A 10,706-nucleotide genomic window follows, 5' to 3' on the forward strand; every position below is an offset into this window, starting at 1 on the left:
ATATATGCCTGTGGATGAAAGTGATCTGGTGTAGATTCCTCATTAAACAGCTTTGACCACACAAACCCGGGAGAATAACATTTAGGAATTATTGCAGATGCAATAAAGGTCTATTTCCATTGAGGCTGAAGTGTTATTATCATTGCACATTTGTGTTTATGTATAATAGTGAATAGGAATCTAGCTGCTGTTTAATGCATAACTGCACAATCCCAAAGCGCAAGTGTTACGCACACACAGTCTGGACATCAAGCGGAAGCTAAACTTCTTTTTTTATTATCAACTAACTTGATATTGCAACAGGTCAGCACAGGTTAATGACCAGCTATAAACTGTGGAACTGCAGCCATGCAGTCTTCCACTGGAGATTACGTCTGTTCAACAGGGCAGCTTTTGGAAGAGCAGAGAAGAATCTTAATTAGTTTTTTTTTTTTTTAAGTGAGCAAAGTTTTCCCATCTCTAATCTAACGGATCAACCCGACTCTGTGCCATAAACAATGATTTATTTTCCCCTCCAAAGGTATTTGGCCTTTGTCACTGTAACATTTCCAGTTTAGTCCCTGGGAGGCCAATTAAACTGTAAGATGTATGTGGCCGAGAGGATATCTGCAGGGCAAACTGCAAAGAAAATTATACAGTGGGTGTAAAAATCATTGTGGGGAGAGAAGTACTTAAAAAAAAAAACACACACGCAAAAAAAAGCAGAGGTCAGGTGAGGTAATGTCATTTTTCAGTCCACACTCAGCAGCAGTTACCAAACTCAATGTTTCCTGAGATTGCCATATCAGTTACTGTAATATCTCTTTGTACATTACTTGTTATGTTAATGTGTCAGGAGGCTCATGACTGTGAAGAACCAGGTGAAAGTCTTCAGAGGGGAAACTAATCACTAACGTGGAGAAAATAAAGCAGCCTTCACTTCATAAGCCTTCAACATAAGAAGAAACTGCAAAGTGACAAAAATGTCAGTTGTAACCTCAGGGATTTGAGGAAGTAAAAAAAAAGAAAAACTGTGAAAACTGCAGCTACACATGATGTTTCCATCTATGTACATACTAGTATTTGCATAACTGCATCAGCTAGCGGCTACAGGAAGGTAAACGGATGTAGGAGTTTAAAATCCTCCTGATCCATTGCTTCAAACATTTAGGAATTAATTGTGTTTATTGCTTTTGCCATTGTGGAAACTCTTTTAGCAGATAACAGCAAACGAAGTGACTGTTTAACAGTTTTTAGTATTGATGATGCTCACAATGTTGCTTTAATATTGGTAATTTATAACCAACCGGATCAAAGTCGCTTCAGCAAAGAGTCAGATGGTGCTTGTGCTTCTCCAAACTGTCAATATTATAGGAAGACATTAAGCTACAAATATATGATTGGAAATTATGCAATACTTTGTAAACAAGGTAGGGCGTTAGTAGTGGATCTATTCACAGCATAAAGTGTCTTCCAATTACTAACAGACCAACTAAGTTTGCCTTTTGATTTGACTTTAAACATATTTGTTTTCACATTTTGAAGACGTTTGGATATCTTCAGTTTCACTGTAAGTTGCAAAGTAAATACATCTATTCTACTATTGCTAACGGCAGCGTGTGTTGTACCTCACCTGTCCAAGGCCAAGCTGAGTTCATCCAGCCTGTGGGTGTCAGTGGCGTTCCCCAACTTTGACAAGGCATCCATCCTTTTCATAATCATCTCCAGCATGTCGCTGATTTTCCTCAAAACCCCTCGAGATTCCTGGCCACTGAGAACTGAAACAAGATGCAATAAAACTGAAAAATATCACAAATAACACAGAAAGCAATTCAAAATGATGATAAAAAAAACAAACACACATAACAGAACAAAGGGTCAACTATAAGTTGTACTTTGCACACACATTTTTCACAACTCAGCTCAATTTAGTTTATTTGTGTGCAATGGCACTTTATTTTGAAATAAACAAGTATAATTCAAATCCAGTACAACTGACAGTAATACATTTAGTCCACGTTCAATGTGATCTAGATACAATGCAACTTCATGAAATTAATTTTTAGGATATGATAAAAAAGCCAATTTGTGGAAAGTTATCCAAAGGAGTAAAAACACCAGGGAGCATTAATTTTTCACTTTGATCCCACATCCTGAGAAAGTGAACAGGATGAAATTTCCACCAGAACCAGGCTCTGCAAGAGCGTCCATCTGCCTCAAAGCAGCCACAGGTTGGGAGAACACAAAAACATTAAACCACAGATGTTACTGGTTTCTGCATCTGGTAATCGATCTACATGGAGCCGTGCATCGACGTAAACCCTAAATGTGAAAAGGCAGCCGTTGTTGCACCGTACACTCCAGCTTTTATGCCTTTAGCGGCATATAACTAAGGCACTGATCACTCAAGCAAGCTTGATCAAAAACAAAAGTATAAGCCAAGAGTAAAAAGTTGAATTGAAACTGGGAGCTGGATTCACAAAAGTCGAGCCTCGTGATTGAAGATTCTGCCTCGGAGCTTAGTTGTCATTAAGAAGAAGAATATGCAAGAAGGAGAATGTTATACTCTGAATTTAACAGAAACCCAATAAGGAGGTACAGTTTTAAATAAATCTCAGCAGAAGGTCTTTTGTTGAGTTTTAAGCACATTATGGAAATAAAGGTCTAAGAAAGTATTAGTTTATCCTACAAGTTCTAAATATATACATGCTCATAAAGGAAGCATCAACAACGCTCAACTTTTTCCTCATTTTATGTGATAAATTGGTAAATATGACTCTTTCCTAAAATTGTACACACAAATACCCATAATAACAATTTGAACATATAAAATAAGACAAAAATTGTATCAATTTAAATTTAAGCAACCAAATATATCAAGAGGAGAGGAGAGGTCAAATACTCTAACTAGAATGATACCAAAAGATTGTTGACCGTTTTGCAACTTAAGTGACATTTTTCTAATTTTTATAGTGGTCTGTTTACAATGGAACTTCTAGTTCAAGTTTTCGCCCACTAAAATTGTTTTAGATACTAAAATTGTTGCATGGGATGGAAGAGACACTGAAAGCCCAAAATTAACATGACATTTTTACTTATTATTTTGATTTGATTATTCAAATTTTAATATATCTTTTGTTCCCAAACCAGAACAAAAATAAGTCCGCATAAAAAAAAAAAAAAATCATTTTCAGATGTTAATTTGCCGCAGTTTACCTTTAAAAATAAATTTTTCAATTATCCGTCTCCCTCATTACCAAACCCAGCATAAACGCTGGGAGTGGATGTGCCAGCGAAACAAACAAATATGAAAATGATTCAGACAATACGAGACGTTCCATCCTCTCTGTCCCAAATTAGTAATGACCACGCTGGAGGTAAAGATACAGTAAATGATGCTCGATACAAACACTCTCTCCATAAACAAGCCTGCAGGCACAAATAATAGCATCAAAGCCGTTCCTTTCACTGCATCATTAGTGAGTCAAGGTTCTGACCCTATTTTCTTTTGTTCCCTGAGCTCAGTGCGGCGCTGAGCACAATTAAAGACACATCCGATTCTGTTGCTACGACAGCGAGCAATAGTACTCGGGTTGTGACACACGGACATCAAAGTAAATGGGAAAGATTAGCATTTTTTCTGTAATTGCTGAACATGTGGGATAAATTATCTGAAACATTTTGGAAAAAATCTGATAAAGTCTAAACCAAAAGTGGAAGACTCTGAGATTTAATGCTCTCTGGAAAAAAGCTATAAGATTTTTCAACAAATTGATTTAATTGAATAAAATGTAATTAGCTTTGCTGCTACCATTAACCAGCTATTTATTTTCTGATTTAGGCTACTAACTCATTAAAATACAGAATGTGGAGTATTTGACAGTCAAATTTTTAAATCAATATGTTGGCGAAGAGTCAGGAAAAAAAACACAAAACAATTTTAGGTGGTTATTCCAAAACACACAAAGATTGCTTAAAATAATTTTTCTTTAAAAACTCAGCTGTTCGGAACTGTTCTGCTTTGTAACAAGGGAGCAGAATACAACGCAATGTTTTCAATACAGCTCATTTAAATCAGATACATGAGCATTTATCTAATGCATAAAATAAAACCTAGTCCCTATGGAAATAAAATAAAACATTATGATGCATTATTCATACCAGTCTGGACCATTTCTCTTTCTTTTATGTTAATCAAATATGAGAAAGCAACATTTTTAACACAGAATGGATGAATTTTTAATAGATTGATAACACAATGGTGGAACTTCAGATAGTTTGCATGTTTCTGAAAATCTGACTACTGAAAACACTTTTGTCCAAAGCTTTGCTGACATCAGATTTCACGTCAAATCCACCTTTTCATAAATGCGTTTCATAGCTACACATTGCTATTTTATCCCTTCCCGTTTCAATTTATCTCCTGTCAACAAGCCACTTCATATCCATGCCGGATTTTACCGGATTTTCCGGACTATAGAGCGCACCTTACTATAAGCCGCGCCTACAATAAAAAAAAAAAAAAAAAAAAACTGGAAAAGTACATATAAGCCTCACCGGGATCCGTACAAGCAGCTGATATCTCCGCTGCTCTCAAGGACACAGCAGAGGGAGTGTCCTTAATAAATCTGCTATTCAGGACGCAGCCCTCTGTCTCCAACGCCGACCCATGGATTCGTTCACGCCGAGCTTACGTGCAGCGGCTATTGATCTGTACTGCCAGATCGATAGCCTTCAACTTAAAAGCTGCATCATATGAGTTTGAAAACATTTCTCTGTCATGCCTGCAGCTAGCATGTGCTTCTTGCGCTTTCGTCTTTGATTTCCAATTTTGACTTCCAATGATTCACTTCCCGCTAAAGCGCCCCCTGGTGGTTGAAAAAAAATCCACAGAAAAGCCGCACCGGGCTAGAAGCCGCATGATTCAAAGCGTAAGAAAAAAGTAGCGGCCTATAGTACGAAACAGGGGCGCAACTACACATTATTCAGGTGGATGCGAAAACATAAATCGGCACCCCGGCGCCCCCGGAAGGAAGGTACGTCAGGGTGAAGGAGCGTAGAAAAAAAAAAAAAAAAAAAAACACCATACGCTCGCTCTACACCCTCCTCCCCTCCAGTCGACGACGCGTGAAGGGTAAAACTAGCTACATTTACCTCGTTATGTGCACGAGGTGAAGGAGCGTAAGGCGCGCTGAAGTGTATGGGAAAACATCATCGGCGCACCGCCCCCTCCAAACGGGGTTTTGACGCCCTCTATGGTGCTGCGCCCCTATGCATTGCATGTGTTGCATACCCACTTTTTGCACCACTGGTACAAAAAATACAGTAATTGTATTTTTCGGCTTGCAACACCAACATTTACTGAAAATTTGGTGTTGCAAGCCATTTTCATTTATTTTGATCCAGGCGTGTTAAGCTAAATAGTTATGAAATGACCTAAAACATGACCCCATCATACCAAAAAAAGGTAGCAGAAGTAGTGAGTGATCAACAAGCTTACAGAGAAAGTGTTGGCGCAGCCAGGATCTCAACAAGACATAATGCAATATGTGGGACTTGAGTAAACCTCTGGTCTGAGATTTTGAGAAAAAAAAATAAACATAGAAAAAAATAACAGCCTCATATTGTTTCTAAAAACAGAGTGAATACGAAGCCCAACTTTTGAGCACTCCCTCATCAATTGCATTAGGTTGCAGAAACTGCAGTGTCTGCAGAGTCACTTTCTTTGTCAGACCTCGTTTATCATCGGCCGAGCAAAAGTCACCTTTCTCCGGAAAGCAGAAATTGTATTAAATCACCAGTAAATAAAATCAGGAGAGCGAGAGAGAGAGAGAACGATCGTAATGTGTGTGTTTGAGAGTTTTAAATAAAGGCGGCGAGCTCAGCATCATGACCGGTATTTACAAAGAATATTGCAATGATCTTAGGACATTCGGATATTCCATGGATTTTCTTGGACTTGTTTGGCCTGTGTGTTTTCCTTTAAAGCTCTGTTCTATGTGGTAGCTTCAGTGTTTTAAATTATTCAGTAGTTGACAACAAATCTTCATTCCATGGCCAGAGAGAAAGCCTAAGCATATTCAGTAAAAAAACAAAAAAATCAAAAACAAAAAACACATTTAGCAGAAAAATTATTTGAGGGCAAAGAAGGAGACCATTTCAGAATGAGACAGGGGTAGAAAAAATATTTCCTTCTCAGGCATTCTTAGCTAACAAGAGAGCATTCTTTATATCAAATTACATAAATAACCTAAACACCAGAATTTACTTAATTAAATGTAATAAAATCTTCTTGTGGACAATTTGAAATCCACAATCCTAAACAAGCCTAAATTAGGATTTTGAGCTGAATAGTTGGGTGCACTAACAATATTTTTCTGTAATGACCTTTTAACAGAAAGTACAGCTTTAGAACAAAACGATATATATATGCTGTGCTCCACAAAAGTATTTCTTAACTTTTGCAGTGTCTGTGATGTTAGCACACAGGATTTTTAGAGGTCGATTCTGTGATGCGCCAAAGCAAATGTGTGTACATTATGTGGTAACCGGAGGAGAATAATATAAGGTGTTGTTTGTAAAAGGTAAACAGTCAAAAATTAACAGCAATATTAATTTGCTGTTAAATTAATATCGTTTTGTTTTTTTCTCGTCATAAGAGGAAAAAAAACAAAAGGTTCATGTTTCAAAGCTTTGTTTCCAGCATGATCTTTATTAATTTACAAATGCCACAGTTTCTAGATAAATACTTTATTGGCAAGCAAATTAGCATTAACACTGTAAATCTCATTGTGCACCACACACTGTAGGACCAAACATGTTATAAAATCTTTCATCGTCATGTATGGCTTCTCTCGGGATTTGAAAATTAACCAATAGTTTTAAAATCTTGCCATGTGAACCATGCAGGCGTTACTCGCGTAACGTTTATTAAAAAAACGCAACTCGAAGAGCAGCTTTGCTGGACCCATATGCCTTTTACTTTTGCTGGAGTCATTGTATTTTGATGCAGAGAGACTTGAAAATAATTTCAATGTTTATTTCTTCCTATTCTGATATTATGTGAAGTGCGTTTCTATTTTATCATTTGAAAATAGCTGAAACTTCACAATAGCTCATAGTTTTGCTCGTTCGTTTACAAAATTTCTTAAAAAAAATAAATCAGAGACACACCTGAAAGGGCAATGTGTGCTTTTCCAACAAACAGTTCATCAGATAATTCTTTATGTCAGGTGTCCCTATGAATATTCTCTTCTTTTAACATTGATTTGAAGCTGATGCTGAGAGATTACCACATGAAACCATCCCTGTGTTGTCCCTCATTCTCTGGTTAATAAAAGGTTGAGACACTAATCTCCTCTAACGATTCAGTTTCTGAAGTACTGCAGCTTAGTCAATATCACAAATATTAGATGACCATCTGTACATTAACTTGCATTCTCTACAAGCCATCTAGCCGACAATAAAACTGTAATTTTCCTCTGATTTCAGTCATGTCCATCAATATTCGTTTTTATCCATCTCAAGCGTCCAGTTCCTTCACTGCTGTATTTATTTTTACTCAAACATTTGTTCCCTATTCGGCTTTTAGGCTTGTCCTTCGGGCATTTCTATAAACCTTTCAGCTGAGGCTACAAAGTGTTCCCATGTCTGAGGGCTTTTAATGAGTCAGATCCAATCCAAACAAAAGAGTTGCGCCAGTAAAATATGGCTCTGTTTACGTTTTCTTTATGCTTCTCACAACCGAATTCAAGATCGGTTTAACATTTTTAAAACTTTTAAATTCAGTGATTTTTTTCTCCTTCTACTATTGAGATATGCAAAGAGTCAGAAACTGAAAGTACTTTATATTGAGGGTAAATTAAAGACAACTTAAGTTCTGTTTGCAATCAGTGGCAACAATTAAATTCTGAGTACATGCAGCTAAAGAAAATGTGAGGGGAAATGAATAAATTTCTAATGTTGTAAAGAAAAAGCAAAAAAAAAAAGAGAGAGAGAACAACTTTGACCAATGTTCAGTCAGTCATCATTTATCTGAATTAATCAACAGCAGCAAAAACAATGTCTATATATTGTACAGATATCAAATTGTCATTATTTTTGGCATACAGGGATTTTTCATTCATTTCAAGTCTAGATTTCATACTTGATTGTGGCAAAGCAAAAAAGGACAGGTGGAAACTAGACCTTTTGAAAGTGCATCACCTTTTTGGTGCCACTGTAACTTTGTTGAAAATCTATTAATTAAGAAAAAAGGGGGAAGGGAAAAGAAACAAGTGTGCCTGTAAAGTGGGCAAGATTTATGAAATATAGTATTTGAAGAGAGCAGCTGTCTCTAATCCGGGTTCTTAAATAAAGCATAATTTTTTTATTCCAGCTGCTGCTGAGACATATTTCTTCCTAGTGTCTTAGCTAAAAAAAACAGATTGTGTTATATATGACATCTCCATTTCGACTTCTCTTCAAACTACCTCATATCTACCAGTAGTTGGAGGGAACTCCATCATATTTTTGATAAAATAGCTTGCAGTGCCATAACCAATGGTAATCTCAGAACAACATTTTGACATCCATGATAAGTCAGACATGTTGAAAAGTGAGATTTTCAGCTGCTTCCACTCACCATCACTTTGTGCTGCACCATGTAAAATGGGAAATTCTGGTCACACTGTTGGGAGGAGAAAAATGGTACCCAAAGTGGTGAGTTACAAGTAAACCGGCCTTAGCAAAGACTGATTTTAGATAAATGGGTACCACCTATGTTTCCAATGTGACGCATTAAAAAAAAGATTTAAAATTGACTATTGCCACTTGTAGACAACACTGGTTTCTCTTTTGACATTAAGAGCCTTTTTCTGCGTGTGTGATTCAAAGGTTTGATTTAAATGTCTGAAACAAAAACAAATAAAACATGTTTCTTTGAAAATTGTCAAAGGCTCGGCTGAAAATAAGTGGAAAAAGTGAAGCGCAGCCAGAGTCTTTGAAAGACCTTCAGAGAGCCTTTAGAACTATTGATCAAGAGAACATCAAGATTGCAAGAAAGTATTTTTTTTATTTTTTCCTCCAAGAAGTCAGACTCAGAAATCAGAGATGGCGAGAGACTTTTGCACAGTAATGCTGCAACATAGAAATGCCTTTCAAGTTGATTGCTGCTGTATAGTATATATCGTTGCATTAATATTTAACAGTTCATTCTACAGCTTCTCATTATCGTTGCTTAAATTAAAGTTGAATAAATCCTGTCGAGCCTGATGTGGACTCAGGCTGGCTACATTTCTGATTTCTGCGGCCAGTTCTCGGCAAGTCATGTCAGCAATAGATGGGGGAAAAAATAAATAAATTATAAATTTCTTTCTGCACAGAAATTTGATAAAAGATCCTCCCTGACAATTCAAGCATTCATTGCAGACACCAGATTGGGCCTGAGTAACTAATCTCTTTGGCACGTGTGAGAGATATTTAATGGATCTGGAGGCTGTGGAAGCAGAAAACGTATCATGTAAACAGCTCAAACTTCCTGACAGAATGGGAAAGTAGGAATCACCTGCACAGTTTTTATACAGGTTTCTCTACTGCAATTAGAGATATACAGTGCCTATATAAAAACTATTCACCTCTTGGATTTTTCAATTTTTTTTGTATTGCTTTAAAAAATCATGCCTGATGACTGACAAAAAAAAAAWAAATCATGGTCAGGATAATGTGTCTTTTTGACAAATAAATCCTTTATTGTCAAACTGAAAACTAATTCTTTACAAATAAATAAACACACTTAACACAAAAAAACTCGGTTTTTGTCTCATCAGACCAAAGAACTTTCTTCCACTTAACCAAACTCCAGATTTGAATCTCTCCCGTCTCCACTGCTGAAGTTTGTAACTCCTTCAGCGTAGTCATGGCGACCTGCTGGCCTCTCTCACTAGTCTCTTGGTTTGTGAGGCTGACGTGACCCAGGCAGATTAACACATGTGCCACATTCCCTCCATTTATTGGTTATGGATTCAACTGGATTCCTTCAGAATTCAGCAGCTTAGAAATATAATATTAGTTATTTTATGTAAGAGGGAAATTTTAGTGTTTAGTTTTGGGTAATTTTTTTTTTTTTTTTTTACACATACTGAAAATTTTAAGAGTGAGATAAAAGTAATTTTTTTCAAAGGTTTCTTTTGTTTTCATCTTCTGATAGTTTTGTTTGTGTGTGTTTTCCAGATTAAACTCTTTCTACGATTAAACACAATCCAAGTGGACAAAAAAGTGTGTTTTTGAAATATTTCATTCAGTAAAAGGAGAAAAGGTTGTCAAAACTTAACTTGAGTTGCTCTCCTAAACCTAATAATAGTTGTTTTTTTCACCCTTGATAGCAACAACTGCTTGCTTATTTGCTAATGTCACAGATTTTTACAAAACAGCAGTGGTGGAGAAAGTACTCAAAAAATTTACTTAAGTAAAAGTACAAATACACAGACAAAAATGTACTTAAGTAAAAGTCAAAGTACCACATTAACATTTTACTTAAGTAAAAGTAAAAAAGTACTGGCTTTTAAAAAATACTTAAGTATTAAAAGTAAAAGTACTTGCTGAATGCACTGCCTAATCACTAATATCATTAAGTGTACCAATCGTATTTAATTTTAATACATCAGTAATGTGCCATTTTAATGAACAAAGCCACAGATAAAGCATGTTTTTATTGTGTTTACTCTGTAACATAGTTTAGACTTAGATAT

General features: G+C 36.2%; 1 protein-coding gene across 2 annotated transcripts in view; it reads right to left on the reverse strand.

Annotated features, from left to right (window-relative positions):
- mgat5b (alpha-1,6-mannosylglycoprotein 6-beta-N-acetylglucosaminyltransferase B) overlaps window positions 1-10,706 on the reverse strand; it is a 78,264-nt gene that overhangs the window by 56,675 nt on the left and 10,883 nt on the right. Inside the window, exon 3 of one of the 2 annotated variants that reach the window (XM_008416650.2) lies at window positions 1,613-1,757. In XM_008416650.2, the coding sequence (XP_008414872.1) occupies window positions 1,613-1,757 (145 nt within the window). Of the gene's footprint in view, window positions 1-1,612; window positions 1,758-10,706 lie in introns of those variants that run through there. The other variant, XM_008416652.2, reaches the window with a different exon arrangement.

This window comes from Poecilia reticulata, linkage group LG8 (genome assembly GCF_000633615.1).
Source record: "Poecilia reticulata strain Guanapo linkage group LG8, Guppy_female_1.0+MT, whole genome shotgun sequence".
Classification (NCBI taxonomy): domain Eukaryota; kingdom Metazoa; phylum Chordata; class Actinopteri; order Cyprinodontiformes; family Poeciliidae; genus Poecilia; species Poecilia reticulata.